This window comes from Arvicola amphibius, chromosome 8 (assembly GCF_903992535.2).
Source record: "Arvicola amphibius chromosome 8, mArvAmp1.2, whole genome shotgun sequence".
NCBI classification, from domain to species: Eukaryota; Metazoa; Chordata; class Mammalia; order Rodentia; family Cricetidae; genus Arvicola; species Arvicola amphibius.
The window spans coordinates 2,144,477-2,164,414 of NC_052054.1; the positions used below are offsets into that span (position 1 = coordinate 2,144,477).

Here is a 19,938-nt window from a genome sequence, read left to right on the forward strand (position 1 = left end):
CTTCTGGTGTTTGGTGATGCTGCCGTTTTCTCTGGGAGCCCATTTGCTGTTGAATTGCCCGATTATGTTTTCAGAGCTCACAAATGAAGTGACATGATTCTACCACTGTAGCTACTGAGAAACATTTCTAATATTATATAATCAGAAGGAAACATTTTTTTTCTCAAGAACATGCAGATAGAACGAACCAGTTTCAACAGTGATGGTCCTTGGGCAATAGAGGATCATCACATGTTTTTATTTCTGTGTTATGGACAGCTCCTAGTAGATCTGAGATGACTGTTCTTGTTTACGGATTTAGCCTTAAAGTCAAGTTGTCTCTGTCTGTCTCTCATCATCACATTTCTTGAATTGCTTCCCAGGTCTTACATACACTGTAATCTCAGTAGAAAAATAAACGTGGTCTTTCTTAGCCTTCCTTGTCTGATGCCCCAACGCCTCCCCCGACTTTCACCACCCTCACGTAGATGAGGCTTACGAAGTGCAATGTGTTACTCATGCCTACATGTTTGTCCCTGCGGCCCTGGCTAGCACACAGCCATGCGGTTGTACCTGACGACAGGGGAAGGTTTTATCCAAAGTAACATATCTTTTGACTTAAATTTTAAAGTCAAAACTTAATCCAGCAGCATTTATAATCAGATATCTTTTAACAGCTTTTTCTCCTTTCTCAGTCATCAAACAATTTAAAGACAACACAACATACGGTGTCCAGACTCTCTGTGTATTTTCATCTTTATCTGGCTTTATTTTAATAAACTCTTTTATTTTTATTTTTAATTTTTGGCTTTTTGAGACAGGGCTTCTCTGTGTATCTTTGGCTGTCCTGGAATTCACTCTGTATACCAGGTTGTCCTTGAACTCACAGAGATTCTCCTGCCTCTGCCTCCCAAGTGTTGGAATTAAAGGTGTGTGCCATCACACCAAACTACTCTTTCTTTTAAGGAATTTATACTTTTCCCCCCTAAGCCCTCATATATTTTTAAATATACAGTAGGTTTTCTTCATCTTTGGATATATCTTTACTGTATATCTCTCTTTTTTTGACCACAAATGTCCACATTGGGCACCATTTGTTGACAGAAGTTTTTTTGACTCTGTTTTTTGAGTCTTTAGTTTTTCTAAGCAATATGGCTAGGATTAAAGTCATGGCTTTGACAGCTGGATTCAGCCTATTTCTTAGCTATTTTTCTGAGAGTCTAGCCTCATGGTTGAGGTACTGCCAGAGACTTGTTTATTGCCACAGCTCTATGGTGTTTCAAGGTCCCTGCCATCACCAAAAAGTATGCAGTCAGGTTTTCATCAACATCATTTTTTTTTTTTGTGGCAGGACCTCTTAAAAGAGCTGCAAGGTTTTGCAGCTAAAGCTGAGTCAGGAAGCCTCTCTTAAATGAGAGCGCTTGCCTCTAGCAAGCAGAGCTCAGCCAAGAAAGTGCTGCTATCAAGAAGCTGTGTCTAACTATTCTTTTCTGTCTAGAATAACTTCCGAAGTTCCCTTAGGCTTTATGTGGAGGTAGATGTCCACATTGGGCACCATTTGTTGACAGAAGTTTCTGTCCCACCAGGTCCCACTGTCATTCAGTCCCAAAGAAACATACAGAGGCCTACATTAATCATAAGTTGATTGGCATATTAGCTCAGGCTTAACGAGAGTTATGGGAAGAGAAAGTCTCAGTTGTCAGTCGTGACCCAGCTGCAGAGGAAGCAAGATAGCAAAATGTGACTTCCTCGCAGGAAAAGATACCAAGCCATGTGGCTAACACAGATGAGAATAATGGGTTAATGTAAGATATAAGAATTTATTAATGAGAAGCCTGAGCTAATAGACCAATCAGTTTGTTGGACCCTAAAGTCCAACCACAGAGGAGGAGGAGTCTCCCCAAGAGACCATCTCTCACACCACAGCTGATGTAAAAGCATGAGGATTTTATTAATTCTGTCATGACAGGGTCTTTCAGCATTAGAGAGGCCAGAAAGACCTTGAATAGCTGGTAAGTCTATTTTTAAAGGAAAAAGCCACAGAAGCAAGGGTGTGTGTGGGGGGTTGTTCTTTGACTATTATGATTGGCTTATTCAAAAGGCTATTACCAATAATTGGCTGGAGAGTGGTTGCCAGATCAGATGAGGTAAGAGAAAACATCTGAGGGTCACTTTGCCCCATTCCCAGGGCCTAAGTCAGAATGTCAGTCACTGAGTCAACAACTAAGGGTTATCTTGCCCCAGTTTCTGGAGAACATTCACAAAGACTCAGGGAAATGGAAAGTTCCCAACATTTCAGTACACGCATGTGTAGCTGTTAGGTCCTTGGTTCCCAGGGGGAGGAGAGCACTACAGCTGAGAAGGTCAAGCGTCAGCAGCACAGAGAGGTTGCAGCAGCAGTGTGAGCTGTACCAGATTGACGACAGGGCTTCGGACCTGGACTCAGCTCTTGAAGACAGCCATGTGTCTGCACAGTTGGGCTTCCCTTCCCTTAATATTCAAGGCTGTCTCTTATGACTGTTTCACACTGGACAGCCACTTTCCCTCTTGTGAGATCTCAGCGTACTAAGGTGTATTTATACTTACTCCTGCTTGGAAACAGTTTCAGGAATGCCAGATGCTGAATGCCAGAATCAGCATTTTTGTTTGCTTTCTGTTTTTACTTCTAAGATTTGTGACAATACAAGACTTCTACAAGGTCAGACTCATCAAAATTCCAACATGAGACCTCATCCCTACATGAAGAACTATTGGCAACTGATAGCTTCTAGGGGAGAGTCAATTTTCTTTGGTGGTGTGGCCCCTGGGAGGTTGCTCATGCCCTGCTGAATAGCCACAGACCCATGCTCGTGGGTTATTTCAAAGAACAAAAAGGAAGAGGACAGGAAGATGGGAGGAGCATGTGATGGTAGGAGAGTCCAGGAGGAGTTGAAGGAGAAAGGAGAAAGACTGGATATGATCAAAATACATTGTATAACTGTATGGAATTCCCAAGGAATAAATTAATCATACTATATTAAAAAAGATGTGGCACTTTCTGTGACATTTATTCTTTTTTTTTTGAAAGGTTATTTTTTAAAGATTTATTTATTTATTATGTATAGTGTTCTGTCTACATATATACCTACAGACCAGAAGAGGGCGCCAGATCACATTACAGATGGCTGTGAGCCACCATGTGGGTGCTGGGAGCTCTGGAAGAACAGCCAGGGCTCTCAATCACTGAGCCATCTCTCCAGCCCTGACATTCTTGGTTATCAACTTTGACCACATCTGGACTTTACTAAAGCCCAAGTGGCTGGGCACACCTGTGAGAGGTTTTTATTCTTAGTCATCTGAAGTGAGAAGACACGCTTGTAACCTGGGCCCCACTTCCTCATGGCAGCCTATAGAAACGACATGGAAGAAGGAAGTTCTTTGTCTTCTGCTTGCCCTCACTCTGACTCGACTTCGTCCCATCATGGGCACGAAGTGCCGACTTTGGCATCCATCCTGGAATATACTGAAGACCATCTGATACATTCAGCCTTGTGAACTGAACACTCCTGGATGTTTGGACTTCCAGTGTTGGATTAGTTAGACTACAGCCTTTAAACCACTTCAATAAAACCCCTGTCTATATTGATTGGTTCCCTCAGTTCTGTTGCTCTAGAGAATCCTGACCAACACAGTGTCCTTAAGGTTTTTATTTTTTACCATATTCCTTCTCTACCAGTCCTATTTATGTGTGTATGGTATATGCTCAAGTGTGGTTGAGTATGAGTTGGTATGTATGTGTGTGCCCGTGACCATGTGTGTTTGCATATGTGTTTGGGCTCTTACCGTAGAATTTCCTGCACTTACTGTCTTCCTCAGAGGCTTCCCTGCTCCACCTGAGATGTGGGATCTTGTATAGTGTTACTGTCATGCCTCCTTTCATATTCCCGTGTGTTTAGACTCACCCATCCTGCCAGCCCCTGGATGCTAAGAGCAACACGAGGCACTCAAATTGCTACTCTCTGAATTTACACCCCATGGGGTAGGAAACTGGCTCCTGTTTCTTCCCAAGTGATTGCTAGAAAGTTGGACTCAGAGCCTAGAGAATGCCACAGTGGAAGCTTTGCCTCTAATCACACATTCCCAAGTTAAGTTATGACACTACACACTGTTCTGTCTTAGAAACAGCAGCCTAGTTGCTTAGGCCAACAACCTAGGAAGCATGTTAGATTCCCCCAATTAGCCCCTAGCACACACAGGCTCATCCGTGTTGCAGGGCATTGTTCCTGTCTCACCTGCTGTGGTTCTAAGCTTGGGTATGCTAGGAGCTGCCTCTACCGGAGCCTCAGCAGTCCCCACAGTGTTGCCGAGTCTGTTCACTGTTAGAAACGCTAGCGTCTGTGGATCCATCTTTCAGTGTCTCTAAGAGGATAATCTGTTTCCATAGCCAGGGCAGCCTTGCAGATTCCTGTCCTCACTGTCAGACAAGAGTTGTTCTTTAGAAGCAAATCTGTGGCCGACGGAAGACACCACCACCAGTCCAAGAAACAAAAACTCCAGCTATATAGGGCATTCCAAGCCGTGGTAGCTGGGGTTTGCGGAGATTGGAGAGTTTATATTCTAATTTAGTTCACACTGCTAATCCACAAGGCAACTGTTTTGAGTTGGAGGAAGAGGCAGGTTGCCTGAAGACGAGGGATAGTACAGGGCCCTTAGTGCATGGTGGCCATGCAGGGCCCTCACAGATATGCACAAGTGCCTGCCATGTGTCAAGTCTGCCCTGTGTTGGTCCCTCGTGAGTGTGCATGGGTGCCTGCTGTGTGCCAGGTCTGGTCTGTGGTCATCTTGTGTTACAGTTTCATAGACAGGTGTTCTGTAGTAGACTGGTGATAGTTTGAGCTGGGTGTAAAACTGAGGTCTTTGAAACAAACTGCTAAAGGAAATGGTGGAGCATAGACTTCACTGAAGGGCGCAGGGAAGACTGCATAACTCTGACAGTGTGGTGGGTGAAAATCATTGCTAGCTATGTGTTTGATGGGATTATCATGTGGGATATACAAAACAAAACAAACCTAAACAAACTACCCAATTAAAAATGGCCTATGGAATGGAACAGAGTTAATGGAAGAAGTTCGCCTGTTTATAGATGTCTAGTGAACACTAAAAATGTGTTAACATCCTTAGCTACCTGGGAAGTGCAGATTAAAACTACATTGAGATTCCACCTCGTTCCAGTCATGGTGGCCACCATCACGAGCACAAATGACAGCAAATGCTGGTATGGATGTGGAGACTGGGAATGCTTAGCTGCTGTTGGTAGGAGGGTGAGCTTGTGCAGCTGCTGCAGAAATCAGCCTGGCAGTTCCCAAACAAAAACAAGACTGCATGTGACCCAGCTGTACCAGAATGGATACATATCAAAAGGACTGTGCACCCTACTGCAGAGACACTGGCACGTCTGTGTTCATTGCCGTTCCGCTCACAATAGCGAATGGAATCAGCCCAGATGCCCATTTACCAACGAATGGATAATAAAGATGTGGTGCATATGCACAACAGAATTTTACTCAGCTGTAAAGAAAAACAAAAACATGAACTTTGCAGAGTAGTGGATGGAACTGGAAAATGCATTAAGATAACTGAGGCCCTGGAGGTCAAATACTGCGTGTCCTCTGATATGGAGTACCACTTTGATTTCTGAGATTTGTTAGTTTAACCTGGAATGTTGGTAGAGACTTGGACTAGAATGGGCCACGTGGATGGGAGAAGAGGCATCATGGGAGGTGGGGATGGCAGAACATGTGTGATCTGAAATGGAGGGACTCCTAGGGATGCCTGGAGTGTGCGGTGGCTGGTCATACTGCATTCCTAGGAAGCTGACAAATTTCTGATGCTCAGGCCCCAGTTTAAGTTTTTTATCTGCATGCATTAACTATGTTGATGGAGTGGCGGGGCTGCGTCCTGCCACCCGGCTAGCTTTACACCCGAAATAATTACACAGAAACTGTATTCATTTAAACATTGCCTGGCCCATTAGTTTCAGCCTCTTATTGGCTAATTTCTCACATCTTGCTTTAACCCATATTTAGTAATCTGTGTAGCACCACGAGGTGGTCGCTTACCAGGAGAGATCTTAACCTGCGTCCATCTCAGAGAGGAGAGGCATGGTGACTGTCTATGGTGACTGTCTGAAGCGTCTGCCTTCTCTCTCCCAGAATTCTGTTCTGTCCACTCCGCCTACCCAATTTTCTGTCCTATTAAAGGGGCCAAGGCAGTTTCTTTATTAACCAATGAAAGCAACACATAGACACTCCTCCATCATAACTAGACAGTGATGATTTTCCTTATGACATTTTACATACATGTATGTTTTGATCATATTCACATCTCCCACCCCGACTAATTGCACCCTCTTCCCAATTAGTTCTTCTATTTTTTATATCATTTTTTTTCTGTGACCCAGTGAGTGTTTACAGGAGCATGGGTGAAAGGCTATTTACAGAAACATGGGCACCTTACCAGTAATGTAGCCACTGAAGGAAGCGTCTCTCTTTTCCCCAGCAGCTATGAGCTATAAATTACCTATAAATCCTGAGGAAGAGGTGGGGACTCATGAACACCGCCATCCTTGACAGGCTCAGTTTCACATAGATAATCACAGATGCTGTGGATTCACAAGAGGGCATTGGCCATGTCCTGCACAGAAGACTGTTCCACAACATTCCACCTCTTTCTCTGGCTCTTACCTTCTTTTCTCTCCTTCTTTAGTGATGTTTCTGAGCCATGGAGGGAGTAATACAGATGTCTCTTAGTGACTAGTCATTTGACAATTACTTGTATTTAGTCTCTGCAGTAACTGCTGCCCACTTTAAAAGGAAGCTTCCCTGATCACAGCTGAGAGCAGCATTAACCTGTGAGCATAAACAGATACTTAGAAGGCGGTTCCCCAGGCACAGCATGCCCATATAAACAAAACAGCAGCATCAGTTCCTATAGTCTTGGGCTGCAATGTGTTATATTTTAAAATAAATGTGAGCATAAATTAGAATTACCTGTAATGGGCACTGCAGGAATGGTCATGTGATTTCATCAAACACGGACACTCAGCCAGCACACTTGACAGAACATCTAATGCCCAGTTTTACAAGGTTTACTGTAAAGGCCCAGAAATCAGTTACTCTGTATTTTATTTAAATCCCATTGTTTGTAGTTCTCGGCAAGAATGTTTGTTCTTAGAGATACTTTCCCTTCCAATGACAAGGTTTTAAAGACTGGACTAGGACATAATCAGCTCTGTTTATAGCAAGATGTGGGCATCGTGATGACCAGAAGCCATCTGCTTCAAAATCTGTTGGGTGTGTCGTCAAGTACATCTGTGCTCACCGTGGGATGTGGGGATGAGTGGCATCAAGGAATCTTCTATCCTACTGCCACATGGGTCTAAGGCGGTCATGTTCACTAAACTATCCAATAAAGTAAATAAAATATCTGAAGCATTTTTGTTAAAATATGGTTGGTGATACTTAGCCACGAGCCACAGATGATGTAATCCACAGTAAACTAACTCTTTTCAGAGTACTGAGATATTTAAATGCATCCCAAGGCTGCTCTGAGGGTTCCTGGTTCTTCTGGAGTTCATCACCAACTCCACTTGTCTCAAATATAGTTTCTATTGCTGTGAAGAGACACCATGACCATGGCAGTTCTTATAAAGGAAAAACATTTAATTGGGGTGGTTTACAGTCTCAGAGGTTTAGTCCATTATCATCATGGCTTGACATGGTGGCATGCAGGCAGATATGGTGCTGGAGAAGGACCTGAGAGTCTTAAATCTTGACTGGCAGGCACCAGGAAGTAGTCTATGCATGGCTTGAGCATATATGAGACCTCAAAGCCCACCTCCACAGCTACACACTTCTTCCAACAAGGTCATACCCACTCCACAAAACCACACCTCCTAATAGTGCCACTCCCTGTGATCTTATGGGGACCAATTACATTCGAATTACCACACCACTTATGCAGGGGTCCTCCTTCAGGCCAGGCCACTGGGAGGTGGCTGTTCACCTTCATGGTCCTAAAAGAGACCCAGAAGGTGGAGGAAGGCCTGTGAAGTTGAGACCATGGGAAAGCCGTAGAGGTCATTCCGTGTTCACTGGTTCCTTTTCCATTTTAGGGGGGAGGTAGGGATGAGTGGGTAAGCGTGATATGTGTACTCATGCTAATAGTGATGAATTAACTAGACTTTCATGTTGTACCTGCCCCCACCTTACACTTGCTTTGTATTTTCAGACTGATAATGGGCACAGTTCCAGAGATGCCCTCCACTGATGCCCACTCTGGTGATATAGTTGCAGAAAGATACCTGGTCGAGTCTAAGAAGTCCACAGCTCACGTTCCACTTGCTTGCAGCACACAGTACTGTGCTTTTCCTTTAGATGGGAACCATCTCTGTGTGTGGAGCCCCAGGGACCCTTCTCACCAGGTAGGTCACAAACCAAGGGTGTTCTTGTGAGATCCAGGGTCACAGAGATTTTGCCTTGTCTCTTAATTTCTCCCATATTTTGGAAATGTTAGCAACCATGGAGTCCTCTGTGAACTATGGCAGAGTGATATTGAGAAGCAAAATCATTTTGCTAAGTTCTTATTTTTACAATACAAATGGTCTGGAATTAGCTTACTTTCTTTTTTGATTTTCTTGAGACAGGATTTCTCTGTGTAGCTGTCCTAGAACTCATTCTGTAGACCAGGTTGGCCTTGAACTCACAGAGATCTGCCTGCCTCTGCCTCCTGAGTGCTAGGATTAAACTCACATGTCACCACTGCCTGATGGAATTGTCTTTCTTTAAAGTCTTTAAAGAACATGAACAAGAAAAAGCTCATCGTAACTCAAGGAAGCCTCCTCCATTCATACTCCAACTTGAGCTTTCCTGCTTTGCAGTGATGAATAAAATGTTTAGGAGAAAAATGTCACATGTACATGCTCACCCCAGAAACCATGGCCAGGCCAGGCCTCCTCTCCTAGCCAATGCAACGCCAACTTGACTTCTGGCATTGAGGCACATTTCCCCCATGTTTTAACTTGATGGGAACAGAATTTCACGTTGTACATTCTTCTGTAGCATCTCTTTCATTCACATGTATTTGGAAGAGTCCTATACCTCTTCATGTTCATGGCTTTACAGTATACCAAATAGACCATTTTATCCAGTACTGTTGGTGGGATTTTGATTTCTTTGATCTGTTTGTTTACTTGTTTCTTGCTGTTTTCTGGGGGCACAGATGGAAATGATTGAGCTACAGGAGATGCACAGACTTAGTAGATAGTACTCGGGAGTTTCTCAAGTGATTGAGCTACAGGAGATGCACAGACTTAGTAGATAGTACTCGGGAGTTTCTCAAGTGATTGAGCTACAGGAGATGCACAGACTTAGTAGATAGTACTCGGGAGTTTCTCAAGTGATTGAGCTACAGGAGATGCACAGACTTAGTAGATAGTACTCGGGAGTTTCTCAAGTGATTGAGCTACAGGAGATGCACAGACTTAGTAGATAGTACTCGGGAGTTTCTCAAGTGATTGAGCTACAGGAGATGCACAGACTTAATAGACAGTACTCGGGAGTTTCTCAAGTGATTGAGCTACAGGAGATGCACAGACTTAGTAGATAGTACTCGGGAGTTTTTCAAGTGACTATAAAGTTGTGTCCTTGCTGATGATCAGAGCCACAGCTGATCACACTTGACCCTTTCATGTTAGCCCTGATGGATGTAGCAGTCTCCTATTACATAATTCTTCCATGCATTATGATGACTACACGTCAGAGTCTTATTGCATGATGATTGGCCACTTAGATACGCAGTTGCTGGAGTGCATGTCCAGGGCCTTCCCCTTTTGTTTGTTTGTTTATTTTTTCTTGTTAGGTTATCTGTATTATTCATGTTGGTGTGAAGGTCTTTATAGATTGTTCAGGATGAACTTTCTTCTTCCAGATAGATTTATGTTTACTTCTGGTAGCTTGCCATGATAACGGCCGGAGTTTCTTTGCTTTTTGTACTTGGTCTTTTATGGATTCTTATTCTAAGGCTGGGTGTTGGCAGCATGACGCTCCTGTCCTAATGTGTTGAATTCTAGCAGAAATATGTTTATCCATTTATACTTTTTTTTAATCTCCTACATTAAGGCACTTAGCTTGATTTTGGGATTGCTATATAAGAACAGCATGACAGAATGAACAGTCTTTCCCTCCTCTTAAATGGTATTGTTGATATGTTCTTGAAAAGGATGCATTTGTTTATATTGTGTCTCAGTTCTTAGGTCTTTTATTGTTTAATGCCTAAGCTTCTCAACTGTGTTTTATAGAATGTCTGACCATTACTTTTGAGGGAGATTTTCTTTCTTTCTGGGAGTACTAGGAATCAGACCCAGGACCTTATGGATGGTAGGCAAATGCTCTACCTGGATAACAACCCCAGCCTTTGGGGATGATGTTATTATGAGACAGGTGCCTACAGGTCCTGTGATCATTTTCTCATGATATCATAGTTTTTCAGCATTTTTATGTCTTCAAGAAAAGCCAGGGCTGGAGAGATGGCTCAGAGGGTAAGAGCATGGGCTGCTCTTCCAGAGGTCCCGAGTTCAATTCCCAGCAACCACATGGTGGCTCACAACCATCTGTAATGAGACCTGGTGCTTTCCTTGCCAGCCGTACATTGTATGCTTAATAAATAAATTTTTTAAAAAGCCACTAAGTCTTGCATGTCTTCCAGTTTTCTTGTCTTTCTCACCTAGAATCATGTGCAGTAGACAAGCCTGTGTTACCAGACGTGGAGTGTTTCTTGTCCTGTCCAATAATACCCCTTATCCCAAATTGCTGATTGTCAACTTCTGTGCACTTGAACTTCCAAAGGACTGAAGCACCCCTGACCTCCTGGCCCCTCACCCCATCTTCCATTTGCGTGTCTTTCCCTTTTGACTATGGGGAGTTTGTTTGTCCCCTCTCTGTCTACAACAGGATTGCTAATTCCCTAGCCTACAAGTTCTCCTTGCTAGTGTCTCTTCCACACTCACACACAAATACATCCCAGTATCTCTCTGCTTGTACTTGAGTACTGGTTTCAGTGTCTTGGCACGTTTGCTGTCCAGTCTCCTTGTATAGAGTCAGCAGCAGTCTCAAGCCACACACCCTACATCCTTACTTATTGTTGGAGCCAGCAGAGCCGCTGTATCCCTGCTGTCTAATGGCCCAAATGTGCTCATCCTCTGCTAGTTCCTCTCTTCTTAGCTGTCAGTATAGCCAGCACCTCTTCTGCATCCATTGAGTACTCAGTACACATTGGTTAACGCATAGTAAGGAAGAGAAGCATGAGTCTCTGCCTTCTTGTAACAATGCATGATAACAGCCAGTAGTGATGTGGTCACTTGATGGAAGAATCAGCATTGCATGCGGGGAGTTTTAATGAATTAAAAGCCAACATGTGTAGTAAATACATTTAAAAGCCTAGGTTTGAAATTATATTGTTTCTCTATATATTTTCGATGTTATAAGCATCCTATTTTTTTTTAAGCTTCTTACCTTACAAGGACACCATCAGCTGATTACTGCTGTGGTTTTTGGGAATCAAATAGATCCACTTCAACTCTGCTCTGCCTCCCAGGATTGTATTATAATGTGGAATGTGGACGAATGCAGAGAGAAGACACGCAAAGGTAAGCAGAGATGTGAAGCACAGTCTAACAACATTCAGCTGGAGAGTGCTCACCGCTGTCCTAGTCAGTCTATCTTCAGCTCGACATGGTCTAGAGTCATCTGAGGGAACCTCAGGTGAGGAAAAGGCCTCAGTAAGATTGGCCTCTAGACAGACATGAGGGCATGTTCTTGATGGGTGATTGGTATAGAAGGGCCCAGACCATAGTTGGTGGTGTGATCCCAGGCAGGTGGTCCGGGGGTATTAAAAAAATTGATCAAGCCATGAGAAACAAGTCAGTAATGAGTGTTCTATCATGGATTCTGCATCAGTTCCTATCTTGAGTTCCTGCCCTGATTTTCCTGGACAATGACCTGTAAGGTGTAAGATGAAATAAACCTTTCATCCCTGTTCTTTTGGCCATCACATTTTATCACAGCAACAGAAGTCCTAATTAAGACACCTACCATGGAGGAGACCATGGTTTAATCCTAGCACCACGCAGGGAGTGAATCGTTTCTATAAGTACACTTGTAATGTCAGGAAGTAGGGCCTTTTAAAGTCCCTTGAGTGCTTCACTTGTCTAAATAAATGTACCTTGACACCAACCCCGCTGACCTTTGCTGTGTGATATACAAATGCATTGATATTTAGACCTCCAAGGATCCATGGGCAGTTTGGGGTGTCTCTTATCTCATTCCTGTGTAGATAACCTTGGTGCTTGCTGTGTTTCATGTTGCAAACACAGTGGCAGAGGGGCAAGGCTTGCTCTCTGTGGGGACGTTTCCCACTTAGACTGGACAGAGGACAGCATGCTTTCACACAGGTGACTTCTGCAGAATTGTGACTGCAGCTGAAGAGGGGAGACTCAGCTGGGCCTGAGGTAGACACAGAAGGACGTGGCTGCAGGAACTGAGGAAGTGTGTGTGATAAGAGCTTTCCCAGCTGAGGCTGATGGCTCAGGTGGTCCCACATCCCACATGTGTGTTTATAGGATTGTGTTTAGAGATGCCAAGTAACCACGGAATTGTGTAACAGTTTGTGCCTCAGTGCTGTGAGTGAAGTGTGCCAGAAACATAGCCAGACATCTTTGTGTCTTTGCACAATTTAACAATTTTTTTTAATAATAACGAATTCACAAGTCATGGCAGCTTCAATGGCAGCAATTTCCAGACAATCCCTTCCACCCTGTAATCTGAGAGAAATCTATGCTCTTTTTTATTTTAAATTTTCTATTAATTTTACATACCAACTACAGTTCCCTCTTCCCCCCCCTCCTATTTCCCCCCATCTGTTTCTCATAGAAGGTAAGACCTCCCATGGGGAGTCAACTAAGCTTGGCATATACAGTTGAGGCAGGATCAAGTCCCTCCCCTCCCACCCCATATCAAGGCTGAGCAAGGTATCCCACCATAGGGAATGGTCTCCAAAAAGCCAATTCATGCACCAGGGATAAGTTCTGGTCCCACTGCCAGGGATCCCACAAATAGACCAAGCCACACAGAACTGTCGTCCACATTCAGAGGGCCTCATTTGGTCCCATGCAGGCTCCACAGCTGTCAGTCCAGAGTCCACAAGCTCCCACTAGCTCGGGGTCAGCTGTCTCTGTGGGTTTCCCCATCATGATCTTGATCCCCCTGCTCATATAACCTATCTTCCCTCTCTCTGACTGGACCAGGAGCTCAGCCCAGTGCTTGGCTGTGGGTCTCTGTATCTGCTTCCACCAGGTACTGGGTGAAGGTTCTGTGATGACAATTAGGGTCATCACCAGTCTGATTAGAGAAGCCTGGTTCAGGCACCCACTCCACTACTGCTAGGAGTCTTACCTGGGTCATCCTTGTGAATTCCTAGGAATTTCCCTAGCACCAGGTTTCTCCCTAACTCCATAACGGCTCCCTCTATCAAGATGTCCCTTTCATTGCTCTCCCTCTCTGTCCCTCCCTCTACTTGACCATCCCATTCCTCCTCTTCCACTCCCAATTTACCCAGGAAATCTTGTCTCCCCTTCCTAGGACAATCCATGCATGTCCCTCTTAGGGTCCTTCTTGTTCCTTAGCTTCTCTGGGGCTGTGGACTGTGGCCTGGTCATCCTTTGCTTTACATCTAATATCCACTTATAAGTGAGTACATACCGTGTTTGTCATTCTGGGTCTTGGTTACCATACTCAGGATGATTTTTTCTAGTTCCATCCATTTGCCTGAAATGTGTGCTCTTTTATTCCAATCTTAGCAACTAGTATTAACTTTCATATCACACAGCAGCCAGTGAGTCCATCCATCCATCCATCCATCCATCCATCCATCCATCCATCCATCCGTCCATCCATCCATCCATGTTGCAGTTAAAGAGGCTGTAGCAGAGTTCAAGAGGTTTTGGAGTTGGAGGATAGAAATGTAAGGAGAGCGTGTACTGCTAAGATAAGGAACCTAAGCAGCCTCAGGGAAGAAGCTGTTGCTCAGACTGCTGGAAGAGTTGGACTAAGAGGAAGATGGAGAGTTATGCTTAGCTGCACGGGGAAAGGGCAGAACAGGGCTGGAGCCCGAGAGGCAGTTACAAACAGGTGAGTAAGTGGACAGGAAGATGGTGATTAATTTGTGCTAACATCAGGCGTCTATCTTAGAATCCCCTCACAGTAGGCTCTAAGAGCAAAGGAATGCCCCAGGAACAAGGTATATGAATTCCCATGCAGGAGTGAGGGCAAGCAGGCAGAGAGTGAAAGCTCCCCTTTCTGTGTTCTCTATGTGGACTGTCACTGAAGGTTGTTCTAGACTTAGGGTAAGTCCTCCAACATCAAGCGATCAGATTTAGGGTGGGTCTTCCCACCTCAAATGGTCCAATCAAGAAAGTCCTTCACAGATGTGCCCCGCTGCTTGGGTTTTAGTTGATCTCAGATGTAGTCAGATTGACAACTAAGCTGAGCCACCACATACAGGGTCTTCTGTTTGCCTGGTGACACAGGGTCTTTTGTTTGCCTGGTGACACATCTGTGGTGATTAGCAGTGGTTTCTGAGGCTCAGGGCAGATGGCAAGCACCGTCTTTTCTGCTTAGGTCCATTTCAGTCTTCTCTGCACGTTTGCCTTGTTACCCAGGGCTCTGCAGGCTGCCGTGGAGATGTTGCTTGGTGGTAAGCGCCTCAGAGGTCAGAGTTCTCATGGCACACTGTCTGCAACACTGGTCAGAGTTGGTCACTGCCAGAGCCTGGATGGCAAGGGACACAGGGAAAAGTGCTGGGTGGTCTGTGCAGCTCTTCTGGGTGCCCATGGCCATCTGAAGACCAGTTTCTTTATCACCTTGGTCCTGCACTGAGCTGCCTCAGAACAAAGACTGTGTCCCACTAGCGCCTCCCAGCCAGTTGTTCCTCTGCTTGTAGCCCTGCAGCAGAGAACCGTCCAGGACACATTCTTGTGACATCTGATGACCGTCATGACGCTCGTATCTGGGATTTGCTCTAGGGGTGACTCCTCGAGGGACTGTCCTGGGCTCCCTCTCACAAACAGTGCTGTGTTTGAGACTTAGTCCAGACGACCGTGCTGCTGCAGTGTGTGCTGGAAACAACATATCCGTCATAGATGTGGAGGTGAGGATGACACACGCGGAGGTGCCGAGCACACACAGGGCGGCACCTTCCAGGCTGGGTTCCTGTCCGTGAGTATTTCACCCCGGCTTCCCTTTTATAGTGGCAATTTGGTTTGATGTATTTTGTAAAGGTGTGTGTGTGTGTGTGTGTGTGTGTGTGTGTGTGTGTAATCCAAGGAAAACATCTTGATCTTGTAATTGATAAGACACTAGAATTGTATTAACATGAATTTGTGTCAGGGATGTTTTTCATTGGCACATTTACCAAAGCAGTTCTTTCTTGATGAGTCTCCTGCCTTAGGAGTCCCGCAGAATATGTGTAGCACAGTGCTTCAGCTGTGTACTTGTCAAAACCCACTTCCCACGGTGGCTCAGACTTCTCACTTGTTTCTTACTTGAGACAGTTTATATAAAAGTGTATATCTCCTAGATTGGGGATTCTAGTCCAGCATTTGTTGGGCACTGGGCTTGAGCATGGGAACGCAGTGCCAGGTGTTAGAAGACCTCCCTGGAGAGAGGGAAGGAGCCTCTGCGCCCGAGTCCATGGAGAGTGCCCAATGCCTGGAGTCGCCATCGTACCCATTGTTGGGTTAATATAGCTGTGGAAGTGCTTTGCCTGCTACAGCTTCCCTTGTGATCTACTTCAAAACTCTTAGGCAAGAATCATGAGGCGCTTATCCTCAGCCCTAGGATGTGTGAGACATTTGGGGATACGAAATGTCCTAGTCACCATCTACTTCTGTGAAGAGACACCACGGCCAGGGCAGCTCTTATGGAGAAAGCATTTGATCAGGAGCTTGCTCTACAGTTTCAGAGGCTTAGTCCACTGTCATCCCGGCAGGGAACGTGGCGGCATGCATGGCACTGGAGCATGCAACTCTAAACCTCATTTATCGGGGTAGTATCTTCTGTCTATGGATCATCTATAGACCTATGACCTGTCATTATATATCTTTGTATGTCTGAGTTGTCCTGACAGTCTGCATAAAGCATCGTAACATTCAAGCATCTTCCTGCCGCTGGACAGAGAGCCCACTGGGACCAGAGCTGAGAGGCAGCTGTGACTCTCAGGAGGCCCTGCTGTTCTCACAGCATGTTGCTTAGGGCTTGTTAGAAAGTGAGACAGTCCATTTACCAGTAGGCCAAGCCTGGGCTGTGTGACGCTAAGAACTGAAGAAAGGGATAGCTCACTCCCTAGTAGCTGTTACCACGCTGTCTTGTTATATTTTAGTTACTTTCTACTGGAGATCAGCTTCAAAGGGAGAAGCTAGGACAGGCACATTCAGATGTGTGGGGAGTAGGCAGACAGAGACAGAGAAGACAGATGACAGAAACAGAGACATAAAGGAACAGTAGATGGTAAGTGTTACCTTCACCCTGAACCGTATGGGCTGTTGAGGAGAGGCTGACAGGAGAAAGCCACAGAGAACAGGAAGTCCAGGAGACGCCAGCTCCCTGTTTCCCACAAGGTCAAATTCGGCTGGTTCTCACCTTTCCCTTTCTGACGATGCCCCTGCCCTAGATCTTGGGTATCAGGTTTTAATTGTGATATGGGTAGGGTAGGCCCAGATTTGGAAGGAGTGGTGTATAAAATGGAGTTTATCCTTTAAATTAAAAAACATTGTGTGTGTGTGTGTGTGTGTGTGTGTGTGTGTGTACATGCATGCATGTGCATGCAGGAACGCATGCCATAGCATGTGTGTAGAGGCCAGAAGACACCTATAGAATTGGTTCTCTTCTTCTACCATGTGCATTCCAGGGACAGAACTTAAGTCTTCAGACCCGGAGGAAAGTGCCTTTACCTGCTGAGCCCTTTGTCTGGCCTTGTAGAATTTACTTCAGCAACTCTCTTTTCTGTGGTGGACTGTGATTTCTTGATGTTGATAATTCTAGGAAATTCCTTGAATAACCTTTGACAAATCCTCCTAGAAGCAGTCTGTGCTGGTGGAGCTGCAGGGACATCAAGGCTCAGTGACAGCTGTGGAGTTCTGTCCCTGGCAAGCACACATCCTCATCTCAGTGTCTGAAGACAGAACTTTTAAGGTGGGCAGCAGGGGCTCTGGATGTAGGGACGCTGTGGACGCGGGGACGCTGTGGACGCGGGGACGCTGTGGACGCGGGGACGCTGTGGACGCTGTGGACGCGGGGACGCTGTGGACGCGGGGACGCTGTGGACACGGGGACGCTGTGGACGCTGTGGACGCGGGGACGCTGTGGACACGGGGACGCTGTGGACGCTGTGGACGCGGGGACGCTGTGGACGCGGGGACGCTGTGGACGCTGTGGACGCGGGGACGCTGTGGACGCGGGGACGCTGTGGACGCGGGGACGCTGTGGACGCGGGGACGCTGTGGACGCGGGGACGCTGTGGACGCGGGGACGCTGTGGACGCTGTGGACGCGGGGACGCTGTGGACGCGGGGACGCTGTGGACGCTGTGGACGCGGGGACGCTGTGGACGCGGGGACGCTGTGGACGCGGGGACGCTGTGGACGCGGGGATGCTGTGGACGCGGGGACGCTGTGGACACGGGGACGCTGTGGACGCTGTGGACGCGGGGACGCTGTGGACGCGGGGACGCTGTGGAGGCGGGGACGCTGTGGACGCGGGGATGCTGTGGACAAGGGGACGCTGTGGACACGGGGATGCTGTGGACACATATGGACACTGCTGTTGGATTGATACTGCTGTACAAGTTTTTTCTTGTAACACAAGCACAACACAGTTGAAGACAAGATGGCCCAGTGGTTTAAGGCCCCACTGTTCCTGCAGATGCTCAGGACTCTGCTCCCAGCACCCACACAGTGGTGCATAACTGTCTGGGATTCTAATTCCGGGGGAACCATTGTTTTATCTGGCCTCCATGGACACTGCCCACCTGTGGTACACATACTAGTGTGCAAGCCAAGCTCTCATACACATAGAATAGCCGGGCGGTGGTGGCGCACGCCTTTAATCCCAGCACTCGGGAGGCAGAGGCAGGCGGATCTCTGAGTTCGAGGCCAGCCTGGTCTACAAGAGCTAGTTCCAGGACAGGCTCTAGAAACTACAGGGAAACCCTGTCTCGAAAAACCAAAAAAAAAACCAAAAAAAAAAAAAAAAAAAAAAAAAAAAAAAAAGAAACAACTGCAGTTAGAGCCTGTTTTCTCACCCACACGAAAGCGCAGTTTTGATGCTCTGGTTGGGCTGGGTACCCTTCATGCACTTCCTAGGCCTCCAGCAATTAGACACTGGACAACTGTGGGGACTTTCTCACATTTATATATAGAGGGGGCAATGTGTATCTGCAGTGTTTCCAAATGACCAACAGCTGAGGACCCAGTGTTCCCAATGAGGATTCAGTAAGAACTAAACTGACTTTCAGGAAAAAAAAAAAAAAAAGCAAAATGCCAGTTCACTTCTGAGCAGCCCCAAGTTAGCTATTGTAACTATGGTTTTACTGACAAAGGGTGGACATTTATCACTGTCCTAAAAGCTGAAAGTCACACATGTGTATCATACCACAGAAGTTATGAAATTTCATACTATTGTCATTTAAAATTACCCATCTGATAAGACCCAGTGGGTCCCGACTTCCTCTGGGAGTCAGCAACAGTTGGGGCAGAAAGCCATACTTGGGTAAACTATGCTGCACTCAATTTCATATTTCAGATACAATGGGGCCTCTCGCTTCACTGGTTGTCATGAGAATGAAGAGAGTTGGTATTTTGGAATGTCCTTGGAGGTGTGGCCACCATGGAAGGGATAGCAAACACATGTGACTGTCATGGTTAGAACGTAATCCTGTGGGTGAGCACCCTCTACATGTGGGGCATAGACCCAGGGACACGCTGGCTCTTCTTCACTGAGCTTCTAATGAAGTACTGATTATGTGCCCAGGGCTTGCTCTCTCTGTATTTTTCTTCTTTTTAAAATTGATTTTATTGAGCAATAAATTTTTCTCTGGTCCCCTCCCTTCCTCTCTCCTCCCTTCAACCCTTTCCCAAGATCCCCATGCTCCCAGTTTACTCAGGAGATCTTGTCTTTTTCTACTTCCCATGTAGATTAGATCCATGTATGTCTCTCTTAGTGTCCTCTTTGTTGTCTAGGTTCTCTGGGGTTGTGAATCGTAGGCTGGTTTTCTTTGCTTTATGTCTAAAAGCCACTTATGAGTGAGTACATGTGATGTTTGCTGTTTCTTAGGTGTGTCTTCAGTCCTCCCAAATCCATAGGTGGTCGTCTTTGGAGTTAGGATGTTTTCTGAAGTCTTGGGTTTTAATAGTGCAGTGATTCATCCACTATGTGAATTTTAATTCTTTAATTATTATTTATACAGATTAATTTTTAATTGTTTAAAATTTAGTCTATGGTTTAGCAATATTAACATCGTTTTATGTCTCTTAAAAAGTGTCTTTCATTTAAAGGTCTGGGACTATTGTGTGGGATCCTCGATATACAACTCATCCATTTTAACAGGTAAATCAAAGACTCTTAAGTTCTAGCCAAGTAGGCTGTGTGAACAAACTGTCCTAGTGTGACTGTCACCCCAGAGTAGAGGTATGACAGCTGAAATCACCAGCCTCGTCTGTATGTAGCCGTCAATTCTGACTCATGTTTACAGAGTGGGTGAGCTTCACACACACAGACACACACACACAGACACACACACAGACACACACACACACACAGACACACACACACACTTGGTGTCTGGGCTTCTGTCTCAGGTAAGTGTGTGGAGT

The 19,938-nt window shown here is 45.6% G+C and overlaps 1 protein-coding gene across 1 annotated transcript in view; it reads left to right on the forward strand.

Moving 5' to 3' along the window:
• Nucleotides 1–19,938, forward strand: part of Wdr27 (WD repeat domain 27) — a 90,981-nt gene that overhangs the window by 2,242 nt on the left and 68,801 nt on the right. Inside the window, exons 2-6 of the mRNA XM_038338438.1 lie at nucleotides 8,248–8,440; nucleotides 11,521–11,662; nucleotides 15,095–15,219; nucleotides 17,148–17,261; nucleotides 19,621–19,672. Of these exons, the coding sequence (XP_038194366.1) occupies nucleotides 8,255–8,440; nucleotides 11,521–11,662; nucleotides 15,095–15,219; nucleotides 17,148–17,261; nucleotides 19,621–19,672 (619 nt within the window). The 5' untranslated portion in view covers nucleotides 8,248–8,254. The remainder of the gene's footprint in view (nucleotides 1–8,247; nucleotides 8,441–11,520; nucleotides 11,663–15,094; nucleotides 15,220–17,147; nucleotides 17,262–19,620; nucleotides 19,673–19,938) is intronic.